The 19,268-nt window shown below is 41.6% G+C and overlaps 1 protein-coding gene across 1 annotated transcript in view; it reads right to left on the reverse strand.

Moving 5' to 3' along the window:
• The window catches only part of MSH2 (mutS homolog 2), a 43,379-nt gene that overhangs the window by 7,972 nt on the left and 16,139 nt on the right, over nucleotides 1-19,268 (reverse strand). The window contains exons 7-13 of the mRNA XM_069850443.1: nucleotides 18,752-18,951; nucleotides 14,343-14,452; nucleotides 8,709-8,832; nucleotides 7,766-7,916; nucleotides 4,197-4,294; nucleotides 2,338-2,583; nucleotides 204-408 (exon numbers count right to left, since the gene is read on the reverse strand). Of these exons, the coding sequence (XP_069706544.1) occupies nucleotides 204-408; nucleotides 2,338-2,583; nucleotides 4,197-4,294; nucleotides 7,766-7,916; nucleotides 8,709-8,832; nucleotides 14,343-14,452; nucleotides 18,752-18,951 (1,134 nt within the window). The remainder of the gene's footprint in view (nucleotides 1-203; nucleotides 409-2,337; nucleotides 2,584-4,196; nucleotides 4,295-7,765; nucleotides 7,917-8,708; nucleotides 8,833-14,342; nucleotides 14,453-18,751; nucleotides 18,952-19,268) is intronic.

Below are 19,268 nucleotides of genomic sequence, written 5' to 3' on the forward strand. Positions count from 1 at the left end.
TCAGTGCCTGCTCCTCCTCCTCCTCCTGTTGTGAGGAAGCTGTAGACACAAAAAGGCTACTTCAACAACGTATGAGGCTGCTAAAAGGATCTGAGATCTTCGACTGAGATCCTACATCAAAGGAAATCTTAAAAGCATCTTTCCTAGAGCACTTCCTTTCCCATCAAGCCCAATCACCAAAACCAAACAAGTAGAGCCCTTACCGAAGGATGGAAGCGGTTTCTAACATCTCGGCCATGAAGGTAGACACGCCTTTCAGCTGGCTGTCCCCAGCTCCCACCCGAGCCAGGATACAATCCACAACAGTGATTTCTGCGGAGTCACACGGGACAAAGCAGCCAATTTGGGCCATAAGAACAATCACCCCTGTCTGGCGGATGTAGGTTGATTTTCCCCCCATGTTAGGGCCTAAAGAAGACATTTTGCAAGTTAATTAGGAACTCATCACCTTTTACCATTCAACAGTTCCTATAAAGGAGAACAGACTCTAAATTAAAGAATGTTTATTTAAAATCATAGAATCACAGAATTACCAGGTTGGAAAAGACCCACCGAATCATCAAGTCCAACCATTCCTATCAAACACTTAGCACCTCGTCCACCCGTGCCTTAAACACCTCCAGGGAAGGTGACTCAACCACCTCCCTGGGCAGCCTGTTCCAGTGCCCAATGACTGTGAAAAAATTTTTTCCTAACATCCAGCCTAAACCTCCCCTGGCGGAGCTTGAGGCCATTTCCTCTTGTCACCCTTGCCGGGACAGAGCAACAGACTTGTCTAACAGGTGGAACAGGTAGCTCCACTACCAATAAGGGTGCCTGCGTGTCCTACTGAATGCTGCTTTTCCAGGAGAGAGGTCATAGGAGAGCGTTATAGGCCTTCATAAGTTTGGGGGCTCCTCAGAAGTACAAGCAGTCATCTACACATACACCTCCACCTAAAACTTACAAGCTTTAAATTAAAAGTCATCAGTATCGCTGCTTAAGAATGAAAACAATTTGCTTTCTTCTCGAACAATTACAATTTGGCTGTAAAAATGGATTTAAATTACAATCTAAAGGGATTCTGAATCAGCAACAACAGTACTAAGTTAAAATTAACTGAAGTACACATGAAATTAAAAGTATTTTCCAGAAAACTGATCATTAAAAGCAATTCTTTGCTTTTGCTAACCAGAAAAACAAGCGTGTCAGCACACATTTATCCAGATTTTCAGTTCTTATTTTTGATTATGTTAGAAGTGTTCATTAATCATTCCCTAATTTCAGATGTCTGCTACTCAGAATGTATGTCAAGGACATATGGGTGGAAATTAAAATTCAATTAAATGTATAAACATTAAAAGTGTTTTCCTGTGTAGTAAAATTACCTTAATTACACCAGAGAATAGGGGGAAAAAGGGTGCAGTCATTGAAACGTGGCTTGCATTTAAAATCAACTTTAATACTAAACAAAGTAAACATTAACGAAGATACTGCTTAAAATCCTGCCCACAGAAGGTGCCCACATGGCTACAGCACAACTGAAGCCCAGTGGAATTTTCCAAATCACTTAAGAACATCCAGGTTCTCCAGCTCCTGAGGTCACTTGGCCTGTGGAGAAGCACTCACTATAGCACAGGATACATCTAGTAAGGAAGGACTCATTTCAAACTGACTTTCTAAATTTCAAATGACTTTCTAAATTGGTGATTGCCTTCTCCAAACAACACATTGTAACTAAAACCCTAACCCCATGTAAGTTCCCCATGTTAGTTCAGAAGATAAGAAACATGTCTATACCTGCAGAAACATACAGGATATACACTATCAAAGGAAACATTGCACAAGTACATTGCCGACACTTTCTTTTTTTCAATATAATAAAGAATTACAGAATCATAGAACCACTGAAGTTGGAGAAGCCCTCTAAGCTCATCCAGTCTAACCATCAGCCCCAAACCACTATGGTGACTGACCCATGTCCCCAAGTACCACAGCCTTATGCTTTTTAAACCCCTCCAGGGATGATGACTCCACTACTGCCCTGTGCAGCCTCTTCCAGTGCTTCACTACTTTTCTAATATGCAATCTAAACCTCTCCTGGCACAACCTGAGGCTAAAGCTTACAAATACCCTCCGTTCTTTACTGGAGCTACATCCCATCCCCCGTACAGAAAGGTGAATAACTTGCTGGATGCTCACCCTTCGTTGATTAGACAAACGGTATTGACAGAATTTTATCTGGTTTTTGCCTTGTTAAGTTTTTGTTGCTTTGTTTTTTTAAAGACATTGTTATTGGAAGTACTTGAGACATTTAAAATACAAATCACAAATGAAAAAGAGAACCGAATTGATTACCAGTGATAATGTGGAACATCTGCTTGCCCTTCTCAAACGTAATGTCATTGGGAATGAAGGCCACCTCGTCTTGCACTTCGATGCAAGGATGCCTGGCACCTTTCAGCACAATCCTTCCCTGTCCCTTTTCCAGAATGACCGGTCGGACATACGGCACTGGTGCTCCATTTGACACATGCGCAAAGCTGACAATCGCATCTAATTGAGCTGTGACATCATTCATCATCTGTATTGGCTCTGCATAACCTGGTTTTGATCAGAGAGAAACACAAATTCAAAATGTTTTTATTCTTGCTGAAAAGATCTCTCAAAGCCTACACTAGCACATAAAATTAATTCACAGAATCATAGTATGGTTTGGGTTGGAAGGGACCTCAAAACCCATCCAGTTCCAACCCTCCACCATGGGCACGGACGCCTCCCACTGGATCAGGTTGCTCAAAGCCTCATCCACCCTGGCCTTGAACACCTCTAGGGATGGGGCAGCCACAACTTCCCTGGGCAACCTGTGCCAGTGCCTCCCTACTCTCACAGGAAAACATTTATTCCTATGACCTGCATTAATCTTCCTAATTCTCCTGCATTACAAGTCCATCTTGTTCAAGGTAGCAGGCATGTTCTGTGAGAGTCTGAGACGTAATCCTGAAGTTTCCATGCTCTGACTTCAAACAAGGACTTCCCCAGACAAAGAAAAGGAAGAGGTGAGGCTACATTGATTCTTTTGCCTTAACATCAGACAACAAGAAACATGATGAGGGACAGGAGTCTACAGAGGTAAACCTCAGAAGTGAGCAGTGACCTGCAGAGTCCTACTGTACAAACTATATTTGGTGTTCTCACATCATCTCTTGAACTGGCCAGGTATAGATCACTAGAAGGACTTTAAGCCACTTCCATTCAAGAATTACACATATAATCCAGTCTTTTTCATTAAACTGCCTTCACCTGGGAAAGAAAAACAGTTTTTAAACAAACACAGACACTTGTAAGTCTGTGACTGCACACTGCAGAAGCTGTGAACAGCAGCAAAAGGCTTTATTAAACATACTGGTTATTTAGAGATAACATATTGAAGCTAATCCTGCTGTAGAATGCCCAATTAGCTTCCCACCTTAGAATGCCGCACACAAAAAATGCCATTTGAAAATGACCAAGACACAAAAATAACCCAAATCTAACCAGCTACTGATTGTGCACTATAGTGGCAAATCCTTAAAAGACTGCTTTCACTGCCCACTTCTCTCTTCCAAAGCACTAAGGCTGTTCTGCTGTTAGTGGTGCCTTTGGGAGAGGCAATATTTCAAGTTCTCCAGCCCAAACACCCTGATGTCTCTTCTCTTTTTGGTAAAGGATAGTAAAGAACACGTTCTAAGTAGGCCATTTGGGAGCAAAATACATGGAAATTAATGAGGAAAACAATAATTTTTAATTGTAATTTAACTGACTTAGTTGATCTGTTATTGCAAACTCTTTTGCTTCACCATCCTTCACAAAGCTCAGGTCTTGCTCCCTCAGTTCTCTTCTGCCTTCCGATTTGCCTACTATTTGGGTGGAGATACCCAGAGGCAGGGAGGCAGGGGAGGACAGATGGGGCTTTCATGGACGTATCTTTGTTCTCTCTATGGGACTGGCATTTGCACACTACCTATAAGTGCACATCTCTAGCAATGCCAGGCAAGGGTCTGACCACAGAAAATAATATATTCTGAACTTTCTACAACTGTCTGAAAGCAAAACATCATTTCTCGCACTACGTCTCTGGGGAATGTTATGGTTTGTCTCTGTGGAAGGACCTACAAAGTAACAGCAAGTCCTCCCAGTGTTCCAGACTGTGATACACACCAACAATTCGTATTTACCTGAAGCAATGTTAATGATTTCCTTAACAATGGCATCCTGAGCCTCTTCATACTCTTCTCTGTTCTTTATATATTCCTCATTGATGGAGCTCAGTTTGCTGTGAACAAGAACACAATATTTAGAAGCTGTGATGTTCTGTCTTCACTGCTACAATGCCAGACTTCTGGCTTCCTCATCTGTGAGTCAATACCAGTAGTCCCCTCTTATTTTACAACCAAGGTTCAGCACAAGGGCCACAAAGCAACTTATCTATGACTCATCCGCACCAGAATATCAGTAAGTTTTATTCCAAGTTGAAGATCACCCACAAAGGCTATACCAGCGATTCTAGTATCTCTGAACAAATCATTTTTAATAATCTTATAGCAGTGATTTGTTACAGACATGCTATGTGATAAGGACTTGCTCTCAAAGCTGGATTTCTGGCCATTTTGCAACAAGATGTGGCACGTTATTGACCTGCCAGAGAATTTCTGCTAAGCAACTGTGTAATTAGCCCAGAGTCCTACAAAAGGCTCATCAGACCTGAAGGCATTGACTGCTTTCATTTAGTAAAAACCTCAGTGAAATCCTGTCACTAGGAACAGGTTCCAGTCTTCAAACTCAGGTAAGCTAAGATTAAGACAGAGTTTAAAGAAGTTTTTATTCTTGTCAAGCTTGTCTCCAAACACAGAGCAGAGCCAGAAGGACTAAGCACGAAACACACTCGAGCAGTGCACCCACACTGTAAGCAGACATCACCCTTGAGCTTCCAGTACCATCTACAGAAGCGTCTACCCCTTAACAAAGAAATTTATTTTATAAGTGATCCTACGGGAAAGCAACAGACGAGAACAAGAGGAAATGGCCTCAAGTTGCATGAGGTGAGGTTCAGATTGGACGTTAGGAAATATTTCTTTACTGAAATAGTGATGAAGCATTGGAAGAGGCTGCCCATGGCAGCAGTGGAGTCTCCACCCCTGGAGAGATTCAAAAAATGTGTAGATGTGGCATTCGGTCACATGGTTTAGTTGGCATAGTAGTGTTGGGCTGATAGTACAGGCCTTATGAGGAACGGCTGAGGGAGCTGGGGTTGCTTAGCCTTGAGAAGGCTGAGGGGAGACCTCATTGCTCTCTATAACTACCTGAAAGGAAGTTGTAGAGAGGAGGGTGATGGCCTCTTCTCCCAAGTGACAGGGGACAGGACAAGAGGGAATGGCCTCAAGCTCCGCCAGGGGAGATTTAGGCTGGACGTTAGGAAAAAATTTTTCACAGAAAGGGTCAGTGGGCACTGAAACAGGCTGCCCAGGTTGGTGGTTGAGTCACCTTCCCTGGAGGTGTTTAAGGGACAGGTGGACGAGGTGCTAAGGGGCATGGTTTAGTGGCAGATAGGAATGGTTGGACTCGACGATCCGGTGGGCCTCTTCCAACCTGATTATTCTATGATTCTATTTTATGATTCTGTGGTATGATTGGTTTTGGAGGTCTTTTACAACCTCAGTGATTCTATGACACAGTAGAGGTTCCAAGTACCATCTTCTCGGTTGCTGAAAAGCCTAACTTCCTCATTACATCTAGAATTGTAACATATTTAGAACATATTTAGAAAGCTGTTTTCAATTTCAGGGATGCTCTGGAAAAATACCCTCTGAGTAAATGTTAAAACAAAATTCAATTAAGGTTTACACTTTGTTCATTTGAGTAAATTGGTGTGTAATACCCCAACATATTGGCTGGCATGAATCAATGTTTGCCCTCCTTTCCAAAGCAAAGGATTTATTACCACGAAAGTGAGTGATTAACAGCAACAGTCACTATTAGTAACAGCACTGGCTCGAAACCACCCTTGCCCTGTAGGCAGTGCTCCTCATCCGTGTCCATCAATCCAGATCTCCCTCAATAAGCTCACTTCTCCAATGCTCACTCCAGCAGGAACTGTTACACATAAAGCAGTAGCAGCACAGTTTAACAGAAACAGTCCATATGATGTATTCATCTCTGCTGTTTTCACCTTTCTGTATATAACACAGTCAGGAGACTTAAAGACCAGTCTTCTCCTAGACCTGCCACTAAGAGACAAGGAGGGGCCTGCCGGGAGGTTGATGTCCAGCTTGTGGCTGATTATTAGCGGTATTTATTAGGGTTGATACTGGGGCTCGTACTAGTTATTCCTTGATCAACAAACTGAATGACATGACTGGATGCACCCTGAAATGCACTCTAAGCAAGGTTGGGAATGATATCACAGTGAGGGGAGCTGTCAGTACACAGGAGGATTGCACTGCCACCAATTGCAGTGTCTACAGACTAGAGAAGGGGGTGGACAAGAATTTCCAACACAGGGAAATGCAAAGTCCTGCATGAAATAACTCCAAGCAACAGTACAGATTGGGGTCCAAACGGCTATCAAACAGCTATTAACAGAAGAGCTGGAAGATCCAGTGGAGAAGAAGCTGAACACAAACCAGCAGGGTGCTCCAAGGCAGAGGAAGGAGAAGGCCAAGCAAAAGTGTAACCAGCATGTCAAGGGAAGTGATTCTCTGAGCAGAGATCCACCACAAAGATTTGGAGCTGGAGCACACGGCACACAAGGACAGGCTAAGACAGATGCCTGCCCAAGTGGAGAAAATCTGAAGCCAGACTGCAGAAGAGAGGCACCAGGCTGTTCTTGAAGGTGCATAGCAAAAGAATTGGATACAAAAAGCCCAAACTTCTGCCAGGAAAATTCTCTTTAGATCTCATTAGGAAAGTTTTCACAAAGAGCGGTTCAGTATCAGGGCTGTGAAGGATGCTTTGATTTCCAAAGTGGCTCTGCTTTGAGTGAAAGGTTAGGCCAGTAAACCTCAAAAGACAACCTTCAACCCAAGTTATCACCTGATCCTGCATATGCAGCTCTCTGCATTGTTTGCTCTGTGTGAAAGTAACGAAGCACAGAATGAGAGACATCTGATGACCAAGGTAGCCCTCACTCCTTCTAAAATGCTCTAGTAAAGCTAAAAATTCAACAAAAAGCAGACTTTTTGCTTGGCTGGCCTGCGACAGAACTGCTGTCCAGAGGAGGAGACACTGAAACTGCATCAACACAATCACCCTGAAGGTTGGAATCCTTAAACAGCTTTATCTAAGGAGCCACAGAATCAAAGTCCCATAGAGAGGACCAAGAGAAATTACAGCATGATTTGGAACAAAAAGGTAATCACCAACAAAACTGCTGCATGTCCTACTTGGTGATAAACATAAATAGCTCTTTTCCTATCGCAGCTTGAGAAAGTGTCTGTAGAAATGCTCACGGTGCATGCAATTATGCCGCTGACTGCATCTAAAACAGAGAAATCAGCCCAAGTCGAAGGACCAAAAATAGCCAACAGTTGGCAGGGTAAATGGGGAATTCAGCTTCTGACAGCAACTGTGCGAGTGCTCCTCCTTCATGCCAGTCTTGCTCAACATCTCAATCACTAAACCAATTAAAAAGGTGGAAATTCAGCCATTGAAGGTCCAGGGAAAAGAGTTTATTGGCATAATTATAAAGAAAGAAGCAATTCTGTTTCTTTCACAACAGGTTTGAAAAGCTACCCAGAGGATCTCATACCTGTTAGTAAACTTCACACCATTCTTCTGGGTATCAACTATTACGTATTTTGTATTGTTCCGGAGAACCTTTTCTTCCTTGCAAGTTATCCGAAAGTGATGTCCAAACTGAGAATTTGTCTCCAGTTTGATACTTTTGCCAGCTTCCAAACCTTTAGATTAGAGGAAAGAAAATAGAGAGTAAGTGTACTATCAACAATCCCACAGCCAGTGCTATTTCTGCTCATAACCCCAGTTTGTGTGATGTAGCCTCTCTCAGATGCACTATCCAGTATAGTTGCTTTGGTTCTGTAGAGGTATGAGAAGTACCCAGATCTTCTTTCTTTTCATCCAGGTATGTTGTTTACACTAAAAAACCCAAGACTGAAAAAAAATAAGCAAGCCCTTAAAGGTGTAACCTAAAATAACTACGGTGCTGCCAGTTTTCTTTGCCATATTTGCATTAAAAATAGATATTTTTTTTAAGTTGCTCTTCGAGTGCCTGATTCATCAGCTGCACTTGGAATTTTTTGCATAGGATAATCGATGCTTTAAATGTCTCGTTTGCTTACACATGATATTTTGCAAAGGACTTCAAAAGCAAACTGGTGTGTCCTGAATGGACACCCGGGAGAATACAGTTTCACTGCATGTCCTCAAGGGATGCAAAACAGAGCAAGGCTTAGAACTTAGACAGGTTACAGTTACACAAAACAAACACATACTTTGCAGCACACATGACGTTTCTGAAACATTCTGGAATGCCATCCTCAGGAAAAAAAGAGGTCAAGTTATAAACCCCAAATCACTCAGTTTTCAACAGACTGTACTGCGATAACCAAAGTCACCCAAAACTAATAATCAAATATACAAACATTCCTTAACTCCTCTCTACCAGTTTGCATCACTTGTTTTTAAAACACTTTAGAAAGGGTGTAAGAATCAAAGGGAATCTCAGACCATACCCAGATCTTTGGCTGCACTCTTTAAAAAGGACTGCATTTTTTCTTCCAGTTCATTCATCTTCTCTCTTAACTCTGTCAAATTCGGATCAAAGGAAGCCTTGACAAGAAATTCATGATTCTCCACCTAAGGAAAAATAAGTAAAAGTTCATATGAACACAGTCAGTAGAAAAAAGCATCACCTCACTGATCAAACACAGTGGAGTGAATTTACTGAAGCATTTATTCAATTTATTTTTATGTATCTAATTCTGTAATGCAACACTGTTTGTGATAATTGATGTTCGTTTCAACCACAAAACAAATACATCTCAAACACTTGTTTTCTCAAATAATGTACTCTATACAAGCAAAATACACTAATTTAACAGGCTTCTTTATTTTGAACTGGAATTGTCTGCACATGTATTTGCATACAAATAAAAAGGAAAAAAAATCAGAAATCAGAGGATGTGAAATTGTTCTGTACAGGATCTGTGTACCAGCCTGGACTTAAACAGCTCACCAGGGCAGAGTGCAAAAGGATGAGGTGTCTTGAAAGCACGAAGTCCTTGGAAATAAAGTTTCTGAAACAGAAATTCCTGCCCAACACACGCACCAGAGCTTACAGAAGCAGCCTACGTAGTACCATCAAAAATCTTATACAGTTTCAACCCAGTTATTTTGAGTTGAGAAGCACACATTTTTCTTTCCAAGCAGCATTTTCAGAGGCACCAATGAATAAGTTGTATTTCATCTTTTCCTCTCTCTTCCCCAAGCTCCCACTGCCAGGCAGGGGTTTCTGGTGACTTACATGCCTCAAGTTTTATTTGTGAGTACAACTTCTAACTGCTACATAGAAGAAACTTGATTTTTAATGAATAAACTTTTACAATCAATAAAATATTAGCACTGTTGTCCAACATGGAAAGTAAGAACTGGATTTCATATGAGTAATATACTTCATCTAATTAAGTTATAAAATTAAAGCAATGCTTTCATGAGGTTTCCTCAAGCCAGGAATGATCTGCAAAGTTGTACACCGCATAGCTGCAAATACTTCACAAAATACACAGAAACAAGGCAGCGCTTTCCATACAATTTCCCTTTTACCTACAAGTGTATGTTGGCAAGAGATGCAAGGAGAGGTAAGGGAGGTTCACTGTCCCCTTACTCCTTCCCAGACAATAAAAGATCACTCTAGGAAGCACTGATAACAGGAACTGTAACTGCAAGAAACACCACATGCATCTTGTTCCACTAAGCACAAGAAGTATTTGCAATAAGCAGTGCATCAAACAACTTTAAAAGCATTAGACTGAAGCCACCCAGGTTTTGTAGCAACTCTGAACAAAGATCTGGGATGCAACCACAGGGCTTATGCATTTTTAATCTGGAATGGGGAGATAAGTAAATGATCACATGAAGAAATTGCGTATCATACTGAATATTCAAAGGATCACTACTTTGTTCTGAGAGTGATCTTCTCCCAACAGGTAATTTAATCTTCCACAGGAGCTGCATCATGGAAAACGGAACTGTTGGTAACTGTTTGCCTTGTGTAATTGCCAGCATCGCAAGGCATTTCACTCAGCCCACTGTTTCAGTTCCAGTTATGTTGTGTGCTAACATACAGCAGCAGCAAAGTTCTCCGGTTGATTTGGACTCCACAAAACAATGGATTATGAGATTTTAGAAGACCACCTTGAAACCTGGAGGTGTTAAGAAAGCAGCATGAACTTTCCACTGCCAAGGGCAGTGGTGGAGACTCTATCCCTGGAGGGGTTCCAAAACTGTGTAGAGGTGGCACTTCAGGACATGGTTTAGTAGTCATGGTGGGGTGGGGCTACAGTTAGACTTGATGATTTTAGAGTTCCTTTCCAACCTTAGTGATTCCATGATTCTATTACAGAGTAGTTCCTTCCTCTCTCAGGCCTCATGAAGTCACTCCTTAGCAGGTGCCAAACAGAACTACTCCATCTGACCATGCTCTCCAAGTGAGGTCCAAGTGTGATGAAGTGAATATAAAACATTTAAAATTAAATTAAAAGTTCAACTACTCTGCTAAGGAAGTAAAACGAACATGATTGACTAAAGGTATTTAAAACTAGTGCTACTAATTAATATATAAAAACACTAGGCATCCACAACGACATTACCCTCTAACATCCTTCTCCTGGCTGTAGAAAGAGCACTGCTTATCTCAGCTATAATCACGTAAGTCACTTAAGGCCAGCTGTTGCTTTACTCTTCCGCAGCGGCCGTGGTGAATGTAGCCAACAGTCCGGACAGAGAAGTGTTAACAGGAACATGGAACACCATGTACTGCAGTTCATGGTGCTTTGGCGCTAATGGATCTACCACCGGTTATGGTCCAGCAAGGCTATAACTCACCAGGAAAACTGAATAAACTACACCAGTGAACCCAACTCACTGCCCTCTGAGCTCCCTAAAAGAATAAAAAAAATACTGGTTGTAGTCATGACATTTCACCAATAGATTGATAGCTGAAAGGCACTTACATCTCAATTACAACTGAGTGCTGCATTAAATACAAATATTAAATTTGCTTCTGAGATGAAGGAATGCAACTGACGTGGAACAGAAGGGTCTGAACACTCCTGCTACCACCCTCACTCTCTATACAGCCCTTTACTGGCAAAAGTCATGCAAAGGGTTAAAATTAAAGCAAATCCCTTAACGCAATAAGGATAGGGAGCAGCTAGACATTCGCTTTTGGCCTACTAAACACATCACATTTTCATAGGATGATAGAATCACTTGGTTGGAAAAGACCTTTGAGATCAATAGAGCCCAACCATACCTATCCACTACTAAACCAGATCCCTGAGCACCTCATGTACCCATCTTTTAAAACCCTCCAGCGATGGGCAGCCTCTGCAAGTGCCTGAGAACACTTCTAGGGAGGAAGTTTTTCCCAATATCCAACCTGAATCGCCCCTGGTGCAACTTGAGGCCATTCCCTCTCATCCTATCACTTGTTACTTGCGAGAAGAGACCAACACTCACCTCGCTACAACCTCCTTTCAGGTAGTTTTAGACAGTGATAAGGTCTCCCCTCAGCCTCCTTTTCTCCAGGCTAAACAGTTCCAGATCCTTCAGCCGCTCCTCATAAGAGTTGTTCTCCAGCCCCTTCACCAGCTTCACTGCCATTCTCTGGATGTGCTTCCAAAACTGAACCCAGTATTTGAGGTGCGCCCTCACCAGTGCCAAGTACAGGGGCAGAATCACTTCCCTGCTCCTGCTGGCCTCACTGTTTCTGATACAAGCCAGGAAGCTGTTGGCCTTCTCAGCCACCTAGACACACTGCTGGCTCACGTTCAGCACTGTCAATCAACCTCCCCAGGTCCTTCTCTGCCAAGCAGCTTTCCAGTCACTCTTCCCCAAGCCTGTAGCGCCGCATGGGGCTGTTGTGCCCCAAGTGCAGGACTCGGCACTTAGCCTTGTTGAACCTCATCCCATTGGTCTCAGCCCATCGATCCAGCCTGCTCAGAACCCTCTGCAGACCCTCCCTACCCTAAAAGCAGACCAACATCACCTCCCAGCTTAGTGTCACCCGCAAACTTAATTTTGCTTTAGTGTAAGTTTTTGCTCAGAGCTACTCTGAAATGAATGTTCAAAGCATAAAACACTGAATGTGGTAAGCAGCAGACCAACATCACAGCACCGACAGCTCTTTGGTACCTGCATGTGTTTACTTACATGAAATATGACCCAAAAGAATTGCATTTCCAAGGGGTACTGAAATGAATGAGGTGATAGCCTATCATTTGCAGGCTCTGGGGCTATGCTGAGCTGGCTTATCTGGTACAAGTCCTTCTGTAAAGGGCTGTGCTCCTAGCGCTCAAACAAAAACACGACCCACTGAAAGCGCTAACGCCCTGACTTGAGGAGGAGGCTGGAGTAGATGGGTTTTCGAAGGCGCCTTATGATTCTGTGAAAGCCAGGAATGGAAGCGACAGTTTCACAACTTTGATTACAGCCAGGGAAATGAATAACCACATCCCACACTTTTTGAACTCGGATGTTGCTTTTTATATTGGAATGGATTATTGACATAATTTAGTTGCTATGGTAACCTGCCCCGCACTTGTATTCAGAAGAGAGCTGGGTATTTTGCTTGAATCCCTTAAAATCTAAGAGGAATTTCAAGTCAAAGTTCAAGCTTGAACATTCAGATGGAGGAGTTGTATTCTTCTAGCAAAACCAGTGTTTTATCTATTGCCATTTTCCATTGTCTTGAAAAGGAACAAAACCAAACCTGACACCCTGAATCCTATGGTTCAAAATAACTGACTTGTTTAGAAGGACAACAAGATACTCTTAAAGCAGAAGCTGGAAAGAAATGTGAAGAGCTGGACTACGAAGGGTGAAGGCTCAGAGCAGCTGCTAGCTTTAAAGAAAACAAGAGTCCCAGGGCACACAAACGGCACCAGCAGATGGTCTGTAACTGGTACAGAGCTATAAATTCCTTCATTAGCATACATCACAAATTACAGCCGCATGTCAATCAAACGGTCTTTCCTTCAGCAGTAAAACGCAGCTGATGAACGCACACACAGTACAAAGGGATAAGAAGTGGCACTTCTGCCTGTGGAGAAAAATATGCCTGTTCCAACTTTTACAGCCATTGCAGCTTTCCAAAGTTCCCCACCTTGTCCTTACTGCTGTGCCACATGGGAAGGCAGAGCTTCTGTTCCTACACTCAGCTGAAACTGACACTTATGGCAATCCTAAACACCTCCTAAGTTTTCCAAAACAACTGAAAGATCTTAATAAGAAAAGAACATCAAATCCATTTCTAAGCAAGCAGAGGAACCAGTGGTATTCAAAAGCACATACATTTCCAGGTGCCTATGACCAATTCTGTAATATAATGGGAAAAAATTATGTACAAAGCTTGCTAAAAACCTCATTGCTGTTCCACTCAGCTAAGCAGCAGTTCATGTTTTTCCTGAATCGAAAGTGTTCCACGTTAAACAACAATCCATCAGCCACTTCTACTCATCCCTTCTCCTTCCCACTACAGATTTTAGGAACAGGAATGCTTGTTCCACCTTTCTTTTGCCAATTTTTCATCTGAAAAAGATGCCCATTCTCTCTTGTAAGCACGGGCCTAGCATCAGTAATGTTTTAAGCAAGTGTCGATGCAAGGCAAAGTTAATGGCAGCAGCTTTCTCTCTCTCTGGTGAGAAACAGCTTCACACTGGTTCCTAGGTCAGTCATTTCTCAGAGTGGCAAACTGTTATGAAGACTTAATGCCACCAAATAGAGTCAAGTGTAATGAACTTTAAAGAAACAGAGAGATACGCAATAAACATTCTGCCTACATTCTAGATCTGAGACAGATCACAGTAACTCTGAAAACGTGGAGAAAGAAGCAGAAAAGTGACAATATCCCTGCCCTGCTTTTAACACTGATGAGATTTTTCATTGGCTGAATAATTTCAGACAGAGGGTGAACATCCTCTTCATAACCACTCTGCTAATACAAGTCTTCCTCTATTCCACAGCTAAACTATCACAAACTACTTAATATAGATGATCAATTAAATACAGCGAGTGTGGAGCAGATTGCAAAGTTCAACAAGAAACTTCAATTGCTGAGTAACCCCCTCCTACACACCAGCCCATACCTTATCCATGTCCAATGTTGTTTCTATCATTTCCAGAAACTTAGAGAAGTCGGAGTAGATATCATTAAGAGGTGTTATGAACACTGCCAACAACAACATCTGGTGAGCTCCTGTTGAGAACAAACACAAAAAAACCATCATTCACAAAATCCCACAGCTTCAGCAGGATTCACTTATCCAAGATAAACAGCACAATTATAGAGCTGGTGAGTAGTTATTCAGATTGGCTATGATGATTCCACTGACACACAGAGATCTTCTAAAATCAGCATTATCCAGTTTATATTCTGAAGCTTGTACCTATTCTATCATCTTTGTTCAGACCTGGTGGTATCAATTCCCTTTTGCTATGAGCAAAACTACAGATAAACAACAGCTTAAGAGCAAACCTGCTGTCTGAACATGTCCTATTCTTGTACATATAACGCTGAAATGGCTTCAGTAAAAACTGTACTATTCTACAGCAACCAAATTTGAAGATATGAAGTATAAGTCCCATTATCCACTTTTCAGAGTTTTTAGTTTTCCTTAATTCAAAACTACACAAAACATGGAATACTTGGTACGTTATTTATTGGACATAAACAGTAACTATGAGGTATGGGTTAGGGGGTTATTTTCCTTAAAAATAGACCATCTAGTCTAACTGGATCTTCAGAGTCACTGACCTTTCCACTAAGTAGGAAGTTATCAAAATCAAATCCAATGTCTTTTGTTAGCACGGACACTCCATAGCACCAAGTACAGCTGCACAGTACCTATCTGTTGGAGGGTCCACAGAACACTGTAAAGACACGATCACCCAAAGGAATCCCTCTTTCCCCCAGCACTGAAACTCCAGTAGAACGAAAAAGGTTGGTTTGCTTCCTCAGGCTTTCAAGTTAGGACTTTGAACTGATTTCTATCTATTAATAGAGGAAAAAATCATACTGTTGAGAGATTCCTGAACTTGTAAAAATGGAGTCTTCTGCTGGCTAAAAATTTTCAGAACTAAGTGAGATCTAAACTGAAGTAAAGCTTGCTTTTTATTCCAAATCCCTTCCTCTCTGTCACATCTGCTTTTCTCCCCTCCTGTAAGGAGACACATCTAAACAACCTAGAAACAAAACTAAAAAATCAAACTCCATCCTGTCTTGCACTGGCATTCGTAAACTTATAGAAAAGATGAATGGTAAAACCCCCACTTTTGCATTTATTCAACATCATTAGCATGAAAGGTAACCACTGACAGAAAGAGTAACAGATCTACATGCCATCAACAGCAGAGATGCATAGTGACCACAAAGCCTCTCCACTCCCAGGTAAAGGTTTTAATTTAAATCATAATTTACTTTCTGAAGCACAGACAAGTGTTTATTACACGCATTAAAGACTTCACTATTAATATTAATGTGGTTTAAAATGTTGTAGAGAAATTAAAATCAAGCACTAATCTTCAAACTTGAAACATTTCTATAGCAATTTTGGCAGCACACTGAAGTATGAAAACTGACACTCTTCTATAAATGAAAAACTGACAAATCTCGATGCCAAAATGTCCTTAAACCAGCCATTTTGGTGGTACAAAAGGTCTCAGGAAAAATGGTGAGGGAAGAACAAAAGGCAAAACAGAAACTGGGATAAAATATGGTATGGGTTTTCTAGAGGTGGATCGAACCTGATAGCACAACATCTGTTGGAGATAACTGACTACTAAGACAAAGGGAACTCATAAAATGGTTTGAGTTGGAAGGGACCTCAAAGCCCATCCAGTTCCAACCCCCTGCATGGGCAGGGACACCTCCCACTGGATCAGGTTGCTCAAAGCCTCATCATCCTGGCCTTGAACACCTCCAGAGACGGGGCAGTCACGACTTCTCTGGGCAACCTGGGCTGGTGCCTCACCATACTCACAGGAAAACATTTCTTCCTAAAATCTCATCTCAATCTCCCCATAGACCTAAATCTGAGGACCTAAACTAGGCTCTTCTACATCACTGATTATGGTGCCACACAGGACACTAGATGCTGGACTTGTAAGTAGTAAAGTGATCAGAAGGCAGATAAAGGACATCACTGACTTGCAAAAGATGAATGAGCTGCAAGAACGTTAGCAGTACAGCTCCTCTAGGGCTCACATAAGCATTTATCTTTTTAAGATGTGTGAATTTATTATATTAACATACAAAAGAAAGCTGCTTACAGAATTCACTAATATACACAGTGGGAAGATACCAGTAGAGAAAACTGGAACAACATAAATTGGGAATATAACCAAGTGACCCTTGAGAACTGGCCTAACAGAAATGAAGTAGAATTTAACAGTGCATAAGATGATGCTTTGATAGAGAAATTAATTTCCACTGTGAGTAGGGGAACAATAATCTGGAAATGATAAAGCATGGGAAACAGCCAAGTTTGATCTCAACATAGTTGGAACACACCAGAGCAACAGTCACAGGAAGAACAGTGCTGGAACACAACATAAGAGGTAAAATGCAGTAAGGGGTTATTCAAGCCACAAAACTGTAAAAATACATCTGTAACCCAGCATACAGTTCCTGTATTCTGCATATTCACAGGCTTAAAATAAGAGTATCAGTCTGCGATGAGAACAAAGATGCTTCAGCAGCTCCTTGAAGACAGCCACCTTGTAAGTACCTAGATTTTATGCCCCGGCAATTTAAGTAATGAACTGCTCCCTTTTGCCAGCAACAGCAAAATGCTTTGATGACTCAGAGGCCTTTCCTGTCTTATGCAGGTTTCTCGTGCCTAAAAAATACAAAAGTCATCTTCACTCATCACTCCCCTCTTCAGCTTTTACCATCCATAAGAATAAGCACCTCGAGACAGCAAGGCGCCACTTGGGGGAAGGGCACTCACTGCTGACCACTCGGTGGTATAGGTGCTCTACCTCCCCATGGCATCCATGAGAAAATAGCAGTCCTGAAACTAGCAGATACTCAGCATTGTCAAAAATCTGTCTGTCTTTCCACCTCTTGAGGAGTTAAAAGATATTAGTCTAAAACAGCATCATGATCAGATGCAGCCTGAATCAGTCACACACATTCAAAATCACCAAACCATTCTTGTCCTATAAACAAGGGCATATAAGTACAAAGAAAAATCAAAATAACACATTTCACCTATTTTAAATTATCTTAGACATACTGCTGACAAATGCCCTACCAAGGCCGCCTGATTCACGTGTGGAACAGCACAAACCTTTTGCAGGCTATTAATTTCTCCATATGGTAAGCTTAGCAGTTTGCCTCACACAGCCTGCTCCTCAAAACTGCTAAAAATGGAATCGTTTTTCTATGACAGAGAAATTCTGTTGATGCAAACGACAGCTAATAGAAAAAGAAGTAAAGACAGGAAGCAAGCATTTTGAACTAATCAAATCCGAGAGCTCCACACCAGGGCAAAACCAGACAGTGTCTCTCTGGAACAGCCAAAGGGACACGGTGAAGCAGCTAAAGCGTGGCACAGCTCTTCAAAAAAGTTGTACCTGCCAGGTGTTTCCCAGTTTTAGGTCTTAACTGTTTTGGAAATAACACAGCCAGCAACAAAACATGAATTTATTTTAAGATTATTACTTTAGAAGATGTTTCATTACTTGAAGGCATAAAACTATAGTACAGAAATTAGTGCGTAATATCACTGTCTACTGAAATATAGGAAAGATCTGTTGTAACTGTACCATGGCAGAAATTATTTCTCTTTAAGGCTTTGGAGCTCACTTTACGCAAAGAGGTTTGCAAATAAATTAGTGAGTTTCTACAATTTGTTTTCTGACAGGGCAGGATGGCCGTTGCTGCAGTGGATTGCCCCTGTTACACTGACACTGTCCTAGTCTGCATTCTCTTGGCAACAGGTAAAAAAAGAAAAGAAGCAACAACTTTTGTATTTTCTAGACTTGCTTGTCATAACGTCGAGCTTCCCACTAACAAATATCAGAAGAAACCCTAGCACATTACTCTCATCATCAAAAAAGCCAATCTAATTATACCAATAATGTTTAAACTGGTTTTTTGTGTTTAATTGCAATCTAAAGTGCAAAGTGTCTTCAAGAGGAACACAACAACATTGTATGAATAGCGTCTTGTTTGTAAGATCATAATAAACATACACAATTGGTCAAGAACTCTTACAGACAAGTTGATGTGAAAGACTACCAGACCATCACCTAACAGTTCAATTACTGCACCTATGCACTAATTAGCATGTTTTTTCATGCGAAGATTTGTCTATGGTTATTTTTAAGCACTTGACTGGCATTTCAGAATTTCAGTTCACTTCAAACATCTTTAAGCTTTATTCCTGCAACAAAAGTACACAGGAAAAAAATAATCCTTGAAAACTACATGCTGTTTTGTTGCACCATCAGTGCTTTACAGAACATTGAAAACAGACAAGGGTAGCGTTACCTTCATGTTTCTCTAGTGCTTGTACAACATTAGGCAGTTGATTGATAGCCTGATACATTCGGTAACAGTCCTGTAAGTTTGCTGCTTGCCTTTGAAACTTCTTTGCCAGACGGCTGAGATCTGGGAAGCGACGCAAGAGATCTTCTTGCAGACACTGACGTAGTTCTGGATCCACCATAAAAGCTTCAACCAGATTCAACCTAAATAAGAAGTTCATAACAGTGATTAGCACCTCTGTTCTGCCTGATCAGTCACCCTGGTTTGGTCTTCATTACGGTTTTGGTGCTCGCTTGTGTCCCCTATAAGTGTGTCAGTACATTCCCCGCCAGCAGCTATCCTGATCATTAGGGAACATCTCAAGTGCAGCCTCTGGACCCTTGAGCTTACCTTTGCCAAGATAAAAACCTCTCTTTTTCTTCACTTGTTGCCTTTTACACAAACAAATCCTTACCCTTCATCCCACACTCCCTCTGCTTGTTCAACAGTCTCTTGGAGAAGAATTTGTCAAAGGCGTTCT

Source organism: Phaenicophaeus curvirostris, chromosome 2 (genome assembly GCF_032191515.1).
Source record: "Phaenicophaeus curvirostris isolate KB17595 chromosome 2, BPBGC_Pcur_1.0, whole genome shotgun sequence".
Classification (NCBI taxonomy): Eukaryota; Metazoa; Chordata; class Aves; order Cuculiformes; family Cuculidae; genus Phaenicophaeus; species Phaenicophaeus curvirostris.